Consider the following 16,269-nt stretch of genomic DNA (forward strand, 5'->3'; position numbering starts at 1 on the left):
CGAGTGGTCGAATTTAAAAGCAAGTGGAATAGCTCAGGAAGCAGCAAGCTGGGCTGGAAGTCTCTGCCTGCATGGGGAAGAAGTGCTTTGGGTGATAAAAGCCTTGTTTTCTCCAGTGTTGGCTTTTTCAGAGGCATTCTTGAGGGCTTGGCTGGCACCAGCCCTTGTCCCTCTGCTCCCCAGCAGACTGGGGTGCTTCGTGTGTTGTGGTCGCAGCTGGGTTGGGACTTTGGGATTGGGTCAGGTTATAGGATTTGGCGTGTAGTGTTGTGGCTGGGCTGTACCCTGGATGTCAGATGGGGCAGGGGTTGTATTTCTCGTTTCCTGGAGATCTTTGGAGATGTCAGCCTCTGCTGTGGCTAGGAAGGGAAATGTCCCAATGGCGAGGAGATGCCAGAACACCTCAAAATCAGGAGTTGGTGACTTCTGGGAGGGTTTCCATTGGCCTGATTTCCTTGCTCCAGGAGATCTGAACACTTCTATCTGTGTGCATTGCATCCCACCAGCTGCTTCAAACAAATCCATCCTACTCAGAACTGAGATGCAGACATACACACAGGGACTTCCCCAGAAGGGTCCCTGGGAGCTGTGTGGTGGCCAGAGGCAAGGAGATGCTGCCTCATTGCCCAGAGCTTTGGTCTCCTCCACAGATCCCCCATCCCTCTGTCACAGGAGGACCAGGCTGAGGAACACGAGCCATCTCAGCGTGTGCTCAGGAGCCTGGAAGACAGATGGGTTTGATTTTTCTAAGGCTAAAATAATGATTGATGATCTTTAAAGGGAAAAAGAAGCAGGGGAAAAGGAGGGGGGGGGAGGGGAAGAGTGGGAAGATAATGACTGCTATTTCAGAAAACTGTTGTAATGTTTCCCTCTGGGAAGGACGTTCCCCCACAGTGGGGTGTTGGAAGGGATCTCTCACAGCTGGGGGTGGCAAGGACAACGCTGCCCCGAGGAGGCGAGGCAGGAGTAGCACTGGAGAGTGCTTTAGCAACCAGCTTTTGGCCACATTTGATCAAAATATGGGGAGAGGAGGGATAAATCTCACCCACAGAGACTGGGCAGTTTATAGCCATGCTCTGTCCTGCTGCTGCTGAGGAGTATTGCTTGCTGGGGGCCTCCTGGGCCAAGAAAGTGAAGGCAGAATAAGCTAGAATTGTCCAAATACATATATAAATATATCTCACAGAATATGCTGAGATGGACAGAGAGGGGTTTACTGCACTTGTATCATTTCTGAGCACCAACAAGCAAATAAATACATGCCAGTGCATAGTCGGGAGCTCATTAAAATGCTGGCACTCGGTTGTACCTCGGCAGTGCCTCGGATTAATGTTTTTGTCTCACGCTGAGGAGGTTCCTCGGTGAGGAGCGAGGATGCCTTGGCACAAAGGGGGTCATTAGGGCGTTTGGACATGGCACTTGGTGCTCTGTGGCACTGGGCCACCAGCCGTTTGTGCAGCCTCAGGCTGGCGGTGCTGTGGCTGCACGGGGCTGGAGTCCTGGATTTCACCTCTGGATGCATCCAGGCGTGACCGTGTGGTACCTGGGAGCAGGGTTTGGTGGCAGCTTCTCTGGGTAATTCTTAAGGGCCAGGGGGGATTAAGATTCATCTGTGCCCAGAGCATCACCTCCAGCACCCCGGCACAGAAGTTTCTGACAAGAAGGCTGCTGTTGTTGAGAAAACAGAGTGGAATAACAAAAAGGGCAGTTTACTCTCTACAGAAACACTTTATTAAATATTCTGTTTTTTTAAACTTAATAATGGAAGCGAGGAGCTGAGCTGAGCAGCTCTGGCAGGCAGCTCAGATGGAGAGCTGGTGTGCTCTCATCTGGGGGATCTGTGTCAGTAATGATTTTACTTCCAGTGACCCCCTCGCCTGTCTCGCTGCTAATGAGCTTTATAAACGAGAAAGTGAGCAAAGGCTCTTTTTTTCTATCTAACATGAGCATGGTCTTGTCCAGATATTTATTTTCCTAAGGCACAACCTTGTACAGGTTCTGTCATGTGCTTGCATTCTTTCCTGAAGATGATCCTCCTCCTGTCGTGTTTGTTCTGGCCGTGCTGAGGACAGTGGTGGTGGGCAGAGGAGCCCAGTCCTGGTGGCAAGAGGCCACGTGGTGCCACATGCTGTAAGGGAGTGGCAGCGATGGGCACAGGTATCCCATGTCATTCCAGACCACAGCCCTGTGTAGCTGTGAGGCTGGATCTGGTGTATTCCCAGGGGCGGCTGCAGGCATGTGGCAGCAGGTCCTGCCAGATCTGCCACTCCATGTCACCTTGGAGATGTCATTTAAAAGGGAAAAAAGCATGTTTCTCCAAGAAAACTCAGATAAAAATAGCACTTCTTATTCAGCACATCCATTCCTCTGTGTACTCAGAATTCATTTGCTGATGCAGTCACAGGAATAAGGACCTGGATGCTCTGCCTGGCGTGGATGGGAGGGAATGGGGCTGTTGCCCGGCTGTGCCATCAGCCAAACCACGTGGAGCTGCTGGTGATTCCTTCTCCTGCTCCACTGGCAGCAGCAGGGTCGGGGCCTTGGAGCTGTGGGTCACATTTAGCCTGCAGGATCTGTTTTGTCAGTGCTAGTGCACAGCACGACGACAAAGTAAGTTTTCTTTCCCAATGCCAAGAGCAATTTTCAGGGCTGTCTGTTGTCGCAGAGAAATCAGTTCAATTCTGCATAGACGGAGTGGATTTGCAAGGCAGTGGAATTACATTTGTGTGGTAACAGCTTCTCCTTGGCATTTCAGAGCAGACCATGAGCTGGAGTCTCTCCCTATATCTCTGTTCCTCTCTGTAGGATGGATTAAGTAGCAGACCTTCTTCCCAAGCTCTGAGATATTTTTGCTGGTCAGATCTATGGATGAAAGATGGGCTGGGAATTGGAAGTGAACCCAAGCAGTGTGGGTCTAACAGGGTAAACCACAAACAGCTTTTTCTTTTGAATTGCTGACTAACAGTATGTTGGATCCATCCTGTATCCCGATGAGGGGCATGCACAAGTAGATGACCAGAACCTGCTGGGGCACCACGTCTTGCCAGCTTTCCTCCCACCAGGGAGGGACATGCCACCCCTGATCGCCCAGACAGAACTATTGACCAAGTTGCTTATTGATTTTCTAATCATTTTCCAACACAGCCCCCCGTCCTGTGTCACTGCCAAGGCAGATCGCAAATTGAACTGCAGCTAAATTGATGGGGGATTGATTTAAACTCACCATAATTATTGGTTCTCTGCTGCCCAAGCCAGGCAAATCAATGTCAGCAAGAACAGATGTGCTCCTTTACAAAAGCTCAGCGAACATAAGGTGAGTGCTGATTTTGTAAGGCCAGCCAGGAGCCCGAACTGACCCATCAGCACAGCCCAGGGAGTCAGGCTCAGCACAGACCAGCTTCTTTCTGGGTCATTTCTGACTCCTGTGGGCAAGAACGTAGTTGCACCCAAATGGGCTTTGGTTTTGCCCTACTCTGATCTGTTGGTGGGATCTTAATGGGAAATCCTCCACTCCAGAGGCAGGGAGATCTGTTAAAAAGCTTCATTAGTGCAGAGAAGCTGTGGCTGCCCCATCCCTGGAAGTGTTCAAGGCCAGGTTGGACAGGGCTTTGAGCAACTTGGCCTAGTGGGTGCCGTCCCTGCCCATGGCAGAGGAGTTGGAACCAGATGATTTATAAGGTCCCTTCCAACTCAAACCATTCTGTGATTTATTGTACCCATAACTGCCCCATTCACCTGTTCATCTGTGCAAACCCCTCCGTGCAGGGGGTGCTGTTGCCTCTCCTGTTGGTTTTGCAAGCTGGCACTGGTTGCTGAGCTTTTTGGATCCCCTGGTTTGCTGTCCCTGGCATCTTTGTATTCCCCAGCCCCACAGTGCAGGGACACATCCCGTGTTTGTGTGCTGGCTCCCAAAGCTTTCTGTCCCTGCTGTGGCACAGAGCTGGCTGGAGAGCTGGGTTTGCTCCGAGCTGGGGTGGATGTGGAGGGGAGGAGGTGCTTTCTTTTGCAAATGTTGTGCTGAGCTATTTGCCTGCTCTAATTAATGTGTATTAGGATGCTTAATTACAAGCTGAAAGGAAACACGTTTATTGATGGTTGAAAGCCAAAACTGGAGGAATATCCCAAGGGTGGCCTCGAGCAGAGCAAGGCTAAGGGAGGGAGGGCTTTGATGACCCACTAACCCAGTCCCAGGGAAAGAGCCATCTCCTTCCTCTGTGGGCTGGGGAAGATGCTGAGCTCAGCACATGGATCAGTGCCAAGGCGAGAACTCAAAGTGACAGCTCAGAAAAGCCGTGACTGATCCTCTGGCTGTGGTCCTGCAGCTCCTGCTGACTTACAGTCCCATCCTGTTACCTTAAGCACCCTGGAAGGTCCCTTGGGAACTTGAGGGTGCTTGGGCAGAGCCCTGGACCCCCCTCCCAATCCCTGTCAATGTGAGGAGAGCAGCAGAGATGTCGATGTGGTGCCGTGGAGCAGAAGATGCCGTTGCAGTCAGCCCTCCGTGTCCTCCAGGGAGATGCCTCCTCTCTGCCAATTTACACAGCTCTGCTTCTTACAGCAGGACCAGCAGACACAGAGGAGACCACAGGAGAGAAGTGTTGTATCTGCAGATTCACAGACACTCTTATCCTGATCCTATTTCCCAGGCAGTGAAAAGCACAGATTGTTCTAAGTGTCCTCTCCCCCTCCTTCATCGTTATTCTGTATGTGCAGCTGGAAAGCTTCCTGCTCCTGTGTCTTCTGCTGCTTCGTGCCTGATCAGGGCTACTGATTCCTAAACTGTGTCTCTGGGAGCCTGACTGCTCTGCAGAGATGGGCAGCATCCTATTCCAGAGCCTTTTGCTGCCAAGATCCTTTGTTTGGAAAAGCCTTGTGCCTTCCCTTCCCACCTTACCTGGTGTCCCCAGGGAAGGTGCTGAGGTTTGCAATGTCCACCTGAGCTTCAGAGCTGAGGGCACAGGAGGCATTGTGGGGTCTGAGGGATGACTGGCACAGAGGTCAAGACATCACAGTCGCTACAGACAGGGCAGAAGCAGCTTTGGTGCTGCTGCCATAAGAAAATGGCACAGGATTTGTAGGAGGTGGAGAGAAATGGCTCATCTACAAGAAAGATGGGGACGAACTTTTTAGCAGGAAGGGCAAGGGGTGATGATTTTAAACTGAAGGAGGATAGGCTTAGAATATTAGGATGAAATTATTCCCTGTGAGAGTGGTGAGGCCCTGGCACAGGTTGCCCAGGGAATCTGTGGCTGCCCCATCCCTGGAAGTGTCCAAGGCCAGGTTGGACGGGGCTTGGAGCAACCTGGGCTAGTGGAAGGTGTCCCTGCCCATGGCAGTGGGGGTTGGAATGAGATGAGCTTTAAGGTCCCTTCCAGTCTGAACAATTCAAGGACTCTGATTGCTCAGGGTGGACCAGGACTCCCTAAAGCCCCTTTCTGCTGCCCCCCATGGGCAGTTTGCTTCTTGAGTAGCCAAGATTAAGTGTGGCTCAGCAGCCCATCTCCTGTCAGGACCCTGCCTGTATTGGTGAGCACAGGGTCCAGGGTCTCCTGAACTTTTATTAATATGTGCAGCATTTTACTCACATGGAAAATTGATTTTCTTTTTTAAGCAAGAAGTATAGAGGTTTTATAACCTTTCTTCTGCTTGACAGAGGACATTTATAACCTGCTTTCATCACTACCTATGCAAGCTCCAGTCTAACTCATCTTCAAGAAATTCCATAATGCATTTTTAATTGTGAGCTGCTCCTAGACAAGATTTATGTATTTTTTCAAGGACTGGCCTTTTTGTTGTTGTTTGTGTGCGTGTGTGTTTGGCAAAAAGGGATAAATAATGCAGGTGGAATAGTGCTTTAATCTGGATGACAATTTATCGATGGCATTTGCCACCCACTTGCTTTTTTCTTTTGGGGCAAGGAAAACAAGCCAGGGAACTGGAATTAAAAGCTAGAGCCAGATCTCCAGCTTATGTGACTCGGCATGGTTGCCTTGGCTGTGGAAAACTGATGAGCCTGGGATGCCATCCTGGCTGCCCCCAGTCCCACTCTGCCATGTGGGGTCCTGCCCACAGCAGGCAGCAAGATCCTTTTGAAGATAATACTACGCTTGCTGGCCTGCCTGGTGTGGGTTGAGATGATTTTCTGGATCCTTCCTGAGCACTGAGGTGGTTTTCTGGGTTGGTCTCAGGTGTTGAGGTGTTTTTTCTGGGTTGCACTGGACTCCTCTGAGTCTCGGAGGAACAGGTAACAAACCCAGAGGGTTGTCCCACTGTGCTTTGCCCCACACTGGCCTGAGGCTTCATGGCTGTGTGATTTCACTGCCTCAGGGATTCACCCTCCTCTGGAGGGAGGATGGAGAGCAAGGCTTTGGCAGCAACCAAGTCCTTGCCCCATGGCCCTTGCCCCTTTCCCAAAGGCTGTGCAAGGTGATGCAGGGCCCGTGGGGCTGCCCCATCTGTCACTCAGGACAGACTCATCTCCTTTAGGTGTAAACTGAGTTCAGCAGCACTGGCTCTTGGATGGGCTGTGTTCTGGGAGGGCACCCACAGGGCAGGGGCTCCAGGGTAGGTGAGGACCCATGGGTGACCTTGCCTTGTCCCTCTCTCACTGCAGTGCCCCGAGGACCTCCGACCCATGAAGGATGGCACCGGTTGCTATGACTACTCCAAAGGGATCGACTGCTCAGATGGCTTCAACGGGGGCTGTGAGCAGCTCTGTCTCCAGCAGACCCTCCCTCTGCCCCACGACCCCTCATCCAGCACCATCTTCATGTTCTGTGGGTGAGTCCCCTCCAAGGCTCCTGCTCCTCCCACTAGCAGATAAATAACCCCTTCTCTTCTCTATCCCTGCCAACCTTCCTGTGCCACCCATCCCAACCCAGCATGCCCAGCAGCGGAGCTGGGTGTCCAAGAAAAAGGCTGTATATGGAGCTGAATTCCAGCAGGGAATAAAGGCACCTGGTTTGCCTGTGGGCAGGAGTGTATGGAAGTGTGAGGAGCAGTGTAAGCAGATGCACCTTCCTCCTCTCCCCCACTGTGTGACAGTACAGTTTGATCTGTGTCTCACCGTGAAGGTACCCAAAAATTGTACATTGTGTGTTGGAGGGGGAAGATGGAGGATTTGTTTAAAAAACACTACTTAAATTTATTTTTTTTTTCCTCCTCTGTGCCTCTCTTAAAATAGAGTTTCATCCCTGATTTTGGCTGGGATCCTATAATCCTACACAATTTAGCATTTTCTCTCAGGAAGATCTCCCTGGCTGCAGTGTGCTCTAAAAGGAGCTCAGTGATTATCTGGCTTTATGCTGCACAGCTGCAGCCATCCATTGCCCACCCTGGCTCTGCTGGCTGCATCCCATGGCTGGTTCACACATTCAGGCACACCCAGGACCCTTCATGTCCCAGTGGGAAGGATTAGGTGAAGAAGAGGAAAAGGAGCTCTTTTGGAAAGGAAATGCCCACAAGCAAGAGGGGGAGCAAATTCCTAACAGTAACTCAAAGGGGTTACCCTGTCAAGTCTCGATGCTGCAAGTGCAGCAGAGACCTTGTGCAGCCCTGGCTGCTGCCTGGGAAGAGCAGCACAGGGAGCTTTGCCTGTGCCAGCTTCTCCTTTATTTATCCCTTTTTGCTGGATTGTTGTTTTTTTCTCCTCCACTACCTTCTTTTTTTACTGTTGTTTAGCAGCAACCAAGAGAGAGCACATCGCCTGTTCCATGCCTGCAGAAAAGGTTGGAAATCCATATAGGCATCCTTTGTAGGGAGGATCTAGAAAAACTTGGGACACTCTATGGTCCCCATCCATGTCCATGCAGGGAATCTGCATTTCAGTCTTCCATTCCCCAAGGACACAGACTGTTTCCCAGGTTTTCTTTTCTTCTTCTTTTTTTTTTTTTTTTTTCCATAATCCCTGTTCAAGGCTGAGCTGCACTTTGGGAACAGGCAAGGAAAAGTGTGACAGACAGGTGGGAGTTTCACTTGCAGCAGTAAAATGCAGTACAGGAATGGGAGGGGGAAGCAAGCCTGGATGGAGGTGGCAGTGGTGTTAGCAGAGTGCTGTGGCTAAGGGGAGGAAAGGGCAGGCAGGGAACTGAGGTTTCCCTGTCAGCTGGGAGCCACAATGCTGGGAAAAGAGCTAGAGGAGGAGGAGGGAGGCAAGTTAAGCACATATACAAAATATTCCACTGAGGTTTCCAGTGTCTGTAGTTCAGTGACATCCCTGCTGCCTGCCTCAGTTTCCCTTCCTGTCTGTTGAAGGTGAGTGTGTGCATCTTACCCACAATATGCTTGAAAGTGGGATCAAGGAGCAAAGGACCGGCCATGTCGGAGCTTCTTCCTTGCAGGAGAGCACTGCTGGGTGGAAAAAGGGGCAGGAGCTTGGTTTTGCTTTGCTGTGGCCTGGGGAATGTTTGTACCTGAGCAGCAGATGCACAGTGGGCTCAGCTCTGCTCTCCAGCGCAGGGGCAGCTCCAGGCAGGACAGCATGGAAACAGAATGGTTTGGGTTGGAAGGAATCTTAAAGACTGGCTTTTCCAACCACCCTGCCATGGGCAGGGATATCTTGCACTAGACCAGGGTGCTCACAGCCCTGCCCAACCTGGCTGCAGGCAGATGGGGCTGTGCTGCTGCAGGAGGGAGGAGGATTGGAAACCATGTGCTTGCTTGCTGGTCACCCATCCCAGCCTGGGCAAAGGATTTGAGCTCTGTGACCCCTTCTCCTGCCCAAGCAGCTGCTGCAGGTGTTGGTGGTGCTTGGCTGGGCTTGGCAGAGGCTCGTGGGGTGGGATGCTCTGTGCCTGGCCCATCTCATGTAGCCTGTGGTGCTCCTCAGGTGTGTGGAGGAGTACAAGCTGGCCCCAGATGGGAAGTCCTGCCTGATGCTCTCTGACATCTGCGAGGGCCCCAAGTGCCTGAAGTCGGATGCCAAGTTCAACGACACCCTTTTTGGGGAGATGCTTCATGGCTACAACAATAGGACCCAGCATGTCAACCAAGGCCAGGTGTTCCAAATGACTTTCAGGTATGTCCTGGTTCTGCTCCAAGTCCTGGGAACAGCAGGATGGTGAGACAGGACCAAGGTCCTGTGGTACAAAAGCAGCATCTCTGATATGCTCACTAGGGAAAGAGAACAAGAGGACAGTAAGCATCTATGGCTTTCCTACTTGCTCGTACTTCCCACAGGCAGCAACACAGGACCCTCCTGGGCCAGTGTATTTCTCATCAGATGAGTGTTTAATTGTGTTTTGAGGCTTTTCTCAGTAGTGTTGCCTCATTTCTTTCTGAACACTGCTGTCTTTCCTCTCTGCAATATCCTGTGACAATGAGTTCCGACGTTTAATTGCTGTAGTATGAAAGAGCATTTCCTTTGGCATATTTTCAGCCTATGCAAGCTGGTTTTATTCAATGTCCCCATTACAGCACTGGGAGGAGCTGTGGATATAGCATGATAAATAATGTAAATGAGCTGGAGGTAAATACCTTCACCTTGCAGTGCTCACAGAGGAGAGCTTGCTGAATTCAGGGCTGGGCAATGAGTTATTCAGTTATTTTTCTTCAGCTCTCCTGAATGCAGCTGCATTTTCATCGGGTGTAAGGCAGGGTGGATGTATGAAAGCAGCAGCACTGACCACAGTCAGGAAAGAATCCAGCCCACATCCCACCCAGACATGGCTCTTCCCTGCCCAGCACCTGCACTTAGCGTTTCTTTCCTGTTTGGGCACAGAGACCTCATTGCTGCCTCCAATTTTAACTGGAGCTGTGGGTGCTCACCCCTGCTGACCACAGAGTTTTGCTGGGTGCTCTTCCCCAGCTGAGTGCAAAGCTTTCCTGGCTGTGGATTCAGGCTGAACTCTGGCCTTCTGCTGTCTTGGTGACAGAAGCATTACAAGCTCCATCAGCACAGAGGCTCCGAGAAAGCCACAGCCAGTGGAGTGCTTAGAGCCAGCAGAGCCTCAGCCTTTGCTGGAAGTGAGAATTGACAGGACACAAAGGCAATTTTCCCACTGGACTCCTCTTTGCTTTCTCTCCCTCACACTTTACAAGCATCAATGTGTCCATCAGAGCAGAGCCAGGGCTGCAGAGATGAAGTTTTCCAGGAGCTGGTGTGTCTGAGGGATGTTTTGTCGCTTCCAGGTAGCAAATGCATCCCCTGTCCTCATAAATCCCAGCTGGAAAGCACACAAGGTTGTCTGTGGGGTTGGTTTATCCTGGGATTATCCTGGGTTTATCCTGGGGATGGTTTATCCTTGGCTTCTCCAAGTTTCCCACTCTGAGGGCATCCTGAGGATGGTGGGTTTGGGCAGTGCAGGGCTGGATCAGGAGTGGTTTGTGCTGAAGCTGCCCTTGGGATTAAACACTTGAGGTGTTAGGATGGCATCTTCCAGGGGCCAGAGCCCAAAGCCCGTGGGGCTCTGCCTGACAGGTTTTGTGGCTAAAAGAAAGGGCTGTTAGTGATCCATCCTCCTTCCCACATGCTGGACGGGATATCGCCGAGGTGTGCAATGTGGGCAAACCTTTCCCAGTGAGGGGCTGAACAGTGACAGCCAAGTTCTTTGCACAACCTGCTGTCCCAAACAGGATTTTCAGTGTCCTAGTCCCAGGTGTAACAGCTGTGAGGGTCAAGGGAAAGCAGGTCTGAAACAAGAGCAACCTGCAAAGCTGCCCACGTGGTGCAGAGTGTAGCGTGCGATGAACTGGCTCGGCAGAGCTCAGAGCCTGGAGGGAGGCAGCACATCTTGCTCCAGAAATACTTCCAGCAGCCTGGGAGGTCAGGACAGCTGCCCTCTCCCATTTGAATGTAGGCTGTCGGCTCCAGAGGCAGCAGGCAGGGATGAGGAGGGCTCAATTCCCAGAGCACAGTGTCCTTCCCCACGGCCAGGCTGCCCAGGGTGTCGGTGGGTTACACCGTAGAAGCACCATTACATCATCTCTTAACAAGGGAAGAGAAGGAGGTTAATGGAGAAGAAATTATTAACTAAAAGATGTAATTTGCCTCTGATTTTCATAGATATTCAAGAACCTCTCTGAGCATTAAGACACCAGCTGTTAGAGAAGCCCTTAATTTGGTGCATTTGAAACATAGCAGGAAGCTGCCTAATACCAGGGATTAAAAGCCTGTTTCTGCAAAGTAGGAGCAAGAACCTGCTATCAGAACAAGGGGCTGAGTATTTTAGAGGGATTTATAACTGCTGGGATCCTTTAGCTATGCAGATGTGACAGTCCTTTGAATGGTGTCTGCTTCCCATGTCGCCGCATCTTCAGTGTCTTTAATAAATAGGATATTCTGGATTTGCCAGGCATATCAGCATGGTGTTGGGAGGGAGTCTTTGTGCTGGGAAAAGCTGCCTCACACACCCTGGCCTGGGCAACACCTATCAGTTACCACAGAATTTCCATCCCATTAGGATCAGGGGGGTGTCTTTGCCATCTAAGGGGCTGCAGCACTGATTGGAGTCTCTGTCCTTCTGGTGGCTGTGTGGTCACACAGAATCACAGACTGGGTGAGGTTGGAAGGGACCATAGTGGGGCATCTGGTCCAGCCTTCCTGCTCAAGCAGGACCATCTCAGAGCACATGGCACAGGACTGTGTCCAGACAGTCCTTGAATAATCCAGTGAGGGAGAGTCCACACCCTCTCTGGGCAATTTGTTGCAGTGCTTGGTCACCTGCACAGTAAAGAAGTTCTTTCTCATGTTCAGGTGAAACTTCCTGGGCATCAGCTTCTGCCCATTGCCTCTTGACCTATTGTTTGGCCCCACCAAGCCTGGCCCATCCTCTGACACCCTCCTGGCCATGCTTGGCACTCAGTGGGACACAGCAGGTGTAGCACCAACAGCTTTAGTGTGTCTGACCAGCTGAAGAGGATGGGGGTGTGCAGCAGGAACCTTCAGGATGCAGAGTAAGGATGGACATGAGAATGCAGCACAGCAGGCTGGCAGTGGGAGAGCTGCACACCTTGGGAGGTCCCAGACCTCAGACCAACACTCTGCCTCAGATTTTGGTTTTTCCCTTGTAACTGATGTCATTTTATGCAAGGGGGGTCAGGCAGCACCCAGGGACTTCAGTGGTGTGAGGAGATGGGAATGCCCAAGAGAAGGATGGAGGAAGTAGATACTGGCTGCTGAGACCAGCCAGAATGTACCCACAGCAGGGCTGGGCAGCAGGCAGACTGGTTCTTGCTGCACCATATGTGCTCCATATAGACACCAGCACTGATGGAACAACTTACTGTGTTGCCTAGAGCCTGTCCCTGCTCCCATGTCCCTTTGTGCTGGTGCCAAGGACCCTTTCCCCATCCATCAGTGACAGTGAAGCCACAGGCCAGCAGGATGTGAGCACCACAGCCTCCCTGCAGCTCAGCCACCAGGAGTTAGGAGCTCTGTGGACACCATTTTCTGTACTGAGGTGTCTTAATAACCACTAATTATTTCTGTGGAGGTTGGGGTGATCTGTTGGACATGCCAGCATCAAGGTTCCTGCTCAGAGGAGTGCCCCATGTCAATGCTGCTGCTGCTGTTTTATTGCAAGGATTTAAATCAAACCACTCCTCCAGTGTTGCTTCTCCTGTGTGGTTTCTTGTGGGTGCTTTGGGAGGGGTCAGAGGAGGGATTTTCCATCACACATCAAACCCCCTCCTTGCTCCTTCCACCACTGAGCCAAAAGCACATTCAGAGCCGCCTTCTCCTGGGCACCCTCTGCTTTTTTTAAAAAAGGTTCTTCTCATAGACAAAATGCTGTGTGCTGTTAATAAGTAGATGGGATTGGAGCTGATCTATTCCAGTCACACCTTCCAGTCTAGCTGGGAGGCTCAGCAGCGGATCCAGCTCACTAAAGACTAGATTAGAGCGATTTTCCCCCTGTTGCCTCACGGTGGGGCAGAGCCTAAACTCCGTGCTGTTCCCAAATCACTGAGGAATTATTTTCCAAATGGTTTGTTTGTTCGTTCTTTATCTGTTTTTGTGCCGTCTCTTTGCCATGAGGGAATAGTGATTTTTGTTTAAAAGCTGTTTGCAGTTTCAGACTGTTGCTTTTATGCCATTAATAGGGAGAAATCCCAAAATACTGCCTGTGGAACCAGCTTTACTTACTGGATTATTGCTGCATGCCAAACAGGATGTCAAAGCAACGTGGGGCAGAGCACTCCCCAGGAGCATCCATCTGCCCTGACCAGGGTCCTTTCCTATCCCTGCCTCTGGCTCTGCTTCTGGTCCTGGCTCTTGCTCCAGCTTCCCATAGCCATGGGACACAGGGAATACCCACGTAGCCCCCATTTGATTCCCTCCCAGCAGAGATGCAGCGAGTCTGGGGAGTTTCAGGGTGTTGAGGGGCAGATAAGGAGCCAGAATTGTTTGCTGGCTGGAGGGAGGGAAAGGATTCATGTTGCTGCTCCCGCACTGCATAGACTCTGCTGAGCACCTCGTGGTTTCCCTTCTCCATATCCAGGGAGAACAGCTCTGGGGGATCCAGGGGTGCCGTGCTGTGCCATGCCATGTCGTGCCATACCATGCTGTACTGTGTCGAGTATTGGAAATTGGTCCTTGTGGGATGCTGTTCTTCCCACACCCCCCCTGTAAAACAGGGCTGCTGCTTCTTTCCAGCCTTGGGGAAGGAAAAGGGCAGGTTGAAGGTGGTGCTGAGCACAGCTCCGAGGTGGACAGGGTGCCACGGAGAGGGATGGGTGCCCACCCCAAGCACTGCCAGCCTGCAGCTCTGCCTCCACACAGCTCCATTCATGCTGTCAGGTCACTGAACTGATGCAGGGAATTGTCATAATATTGATGGGGAGTTTGGCAAGTTAATTTTAAATCTGTCACTCCTTCCCCTCGATGCTTCTCAGCCCTTAATAAACCAGCACAGTGACGGCGGGGTGAGCTGGCAGCTCAGCGCCATCCCTCCCAGGGCTGTTTTGGGAAACATCTCCATCTGTTGTACCCCCTGCACCTCATGTGAGCTGCACCTGGTTCCCTCCCACCCATGGGTGCTGCCAGGGGCTGGGATGGGGGCTCAGCTGGGCACAGCATCACATCTGGGTGTGAGAAGCCAGGGGGACTTTGCTAGTGGTGTGTGGCTTGGAGCTCGCGAGTCAGCCGTGGTGGGGACATCCTGCTCCCCCCCAGCATCACACGTGGAAGGTCCTATAACTAGTTAAATTAACACTTGATTTTTTTTCCTATGTGATTCCCTCTCTTTGAAACCTCCAAGCACAGGAGTTATAATTGCACTGTTTATTATTCCTGTGCTGGTGAGCTCAGCACCAGCCCGTGCACCAATGCCTTGTTTACCTATTACCCTTCAGGCCAGGATAATGGATGGATCTCTTTTCCAGTGGCTGCCTTCCATTTCATTCCTCTTTTTATTATTTGTTGCTGCAATTCTATTACCTGTTCACAACTCTGAAGCCTCTGACATGCTAGTTGGAAGCAATGATGTCTTTCCAAGCCAGGCTAAAGCCTCACGCCGTGGTGCTCAGTAGCAGCTAAGGGGTTGTGAGCAGTTTAGCAGGTCTGTGGAGGTGGGATAAGTTGTGGGATGTGATGCTCCACTCCTGGTATGTGCTGTGCAGGAGCACTGCCTGCTCCCAGCCAGGGATGCTGCCCACAGAGCAGAGGTGTCCTGGTGCCTGCTGTGGCCCTGCCGCACGCAGTGGCTTTGCATCCTCTAAAGGGCCCCTCTCTGAGCTGATTTTCCTCAATCCTGTTTTTTCCACCTCTCAACCTGGTGTTGGGAACATCCTGGCAGCTTTTTGAGTCCATACGGCACTTTTCAAAGCCCATAACAGGTTTCACACATGTACTTTGAGCACACCTTCGCTGGCAGGCTCAGCAGTGAGATTTTATCACTCCGTTCTATAAATGACTAATGCAATTAGCACCCCACTCCATCAGTTGGGTCACTGTTACATCCCATTCCATTTCAAAGTTCTCATCCCACCAGAAAGGAGGACAGATCATGTGGCTTTGAGCTGGTGGTCTGCAGCCATGTGCTTTTGCATCGGGTTGGAAGCATTTTCTATTCTTCTAGAGAAACAAAAGCAAGTGTAGTGCCAGTGATACCCTAATGACAGAGCAAGAGTCCAGAGTAAAAGAGGTGCTTTGTAATAGAGGTTGTTTAGAGAGAGGTTCTCAGAGGTCCCAGAGGTTCTCAGACTGGTTCTGTGCCTAGTGCAGGTAGGATTTAGGGAGTGGGCCACTGTGTACTCAGTGACCATGGGCACAGCCATCAGAGCCAGCTCCTGCTGCCCCATCCCAGCTCCAGATGTGCCTCTGAGCTGCTCCATTTTGTTCCTGTCTGTGCAGGCAGCAGAGTAACCTCACACAGGGTTGGTCTCTGCTGTCTGACCATTGCCTGTGAGAGCTCCACCTCTCCCAGCCTGTGCCTCAGCCCTGGTGAAGAGGAGGGGGAGGAACAGGGATGGCCAGGGTGGAAGCTGCCACTGCAGCCAGAGCCCAAAACCAATTCTACATCCCTGATTGTGATATTCAGATTAGGAAAAAATTCCTTAATCAGAGGGCGGGGAGGCCCTGGCACAGGTTGCCCAGAGAAGCTGTGGCTGCCCCATCCCTGGAAGTGTCCAAGGCCAGGTTGGACAGGGCTTGGAGCAACCCGGGGTAGTGGAAGGTGTCCCTGCCCATGCAGGGGGGGTTGGAAAGCTCTTGCAGGCGCTGGCACAGTCTAGAGCCAAGGCACTGCTGTCAAAGACAGTAGCAGCACCCACTGGAGCTGATGGAGTGTCATCCATGGGCTTTTACTGGGTTTGGGGACCACAAATTTCCTTTCCCTGGCAGTGGAGCTGCCGCCCCTGCAGCGAGGGATGCTGAGGAGCTGTTCTCCCACTGTACCCCTGCTCCCCCAGCCCCAGCAGCGTGGTTGTGCCTGTGCAGATGTTTGTATTCTCTGCAGCTGATGAAAATATTCATTATCTTGTTAGCTGCTGCTGCGGCGGAGCAAGTTCGGATTTGCATTCCCAGAGCTCATCACGCAGCGCACACGGAACCTGCCACGCAGCAGCACTAATTGGGCAGTGCAGTGCTGAGCCCGGGCAGGGAGCCCTCCCTCCTGCCCTTCCCACTGCCACACTGCCAGGCCCACAGGGATGGCAGGGCAGAAGTGCTGGTTATGCTGTGGAGGCGAGGAGAATGATGGAAGCAGGAGGCAGGGGAAGGCAGCGGGTGTCGGGGCTTCCTCTGTGTGTTAGCTGGGAGGAGGAGGAGTGCTGGTCCCTGGGCAGGGTGGAAGCAGGCAGTGGGATCCCACTCTGGGAATGCTGCTGGGCAAG

The 16,269-nt window shown here is 51.9% G+C and overlaps 1 protein-coding gene across 3 annotated transcripts in view; it reads left to right on the forward strand.

Moving 5' to 3' along the window:
- The window catches only part of ASTN2 (astrotactin 2), a 326,379-nt gene that overhangs the window by 181,153 nt on the left and 128,957 nt on the right, over window positions 1–16,269 (forward strand). For all 3 annotated transcript variants that reach the window (XM_027650010.1, XM_027650009.1, XM_027650011.1), the window contains exons 12-13: window positions 6,614–6,780; window positions 8,828–9,016. In XM_027650010.1, the coding sequence (XP_027505811.1) occupies window positions 6,614–6,780; window positions 8,828–9,016 (356 nt within the window). The remainder of the gene's footprint in view (window positions 1–6,613; window positions 6,781–8,827; window positions 9,017–16,269) is intronic.

This window comes from Corapipo altera, unplaced genomic scaffold (genome assembly GCF_003945725.1).
Source record: "Corapipo altera isolate COAL_440 unplaced genomic scaffold, ASM394572v1 268, whole genome shotgun sequence".
Classification (NCBI taxonomy): domain Eukaryota; kingdom Metazoa; phylum Chordata; class Aves; order Passeriformes; family Pipridae; genus Corapipo; species Corapipo altera.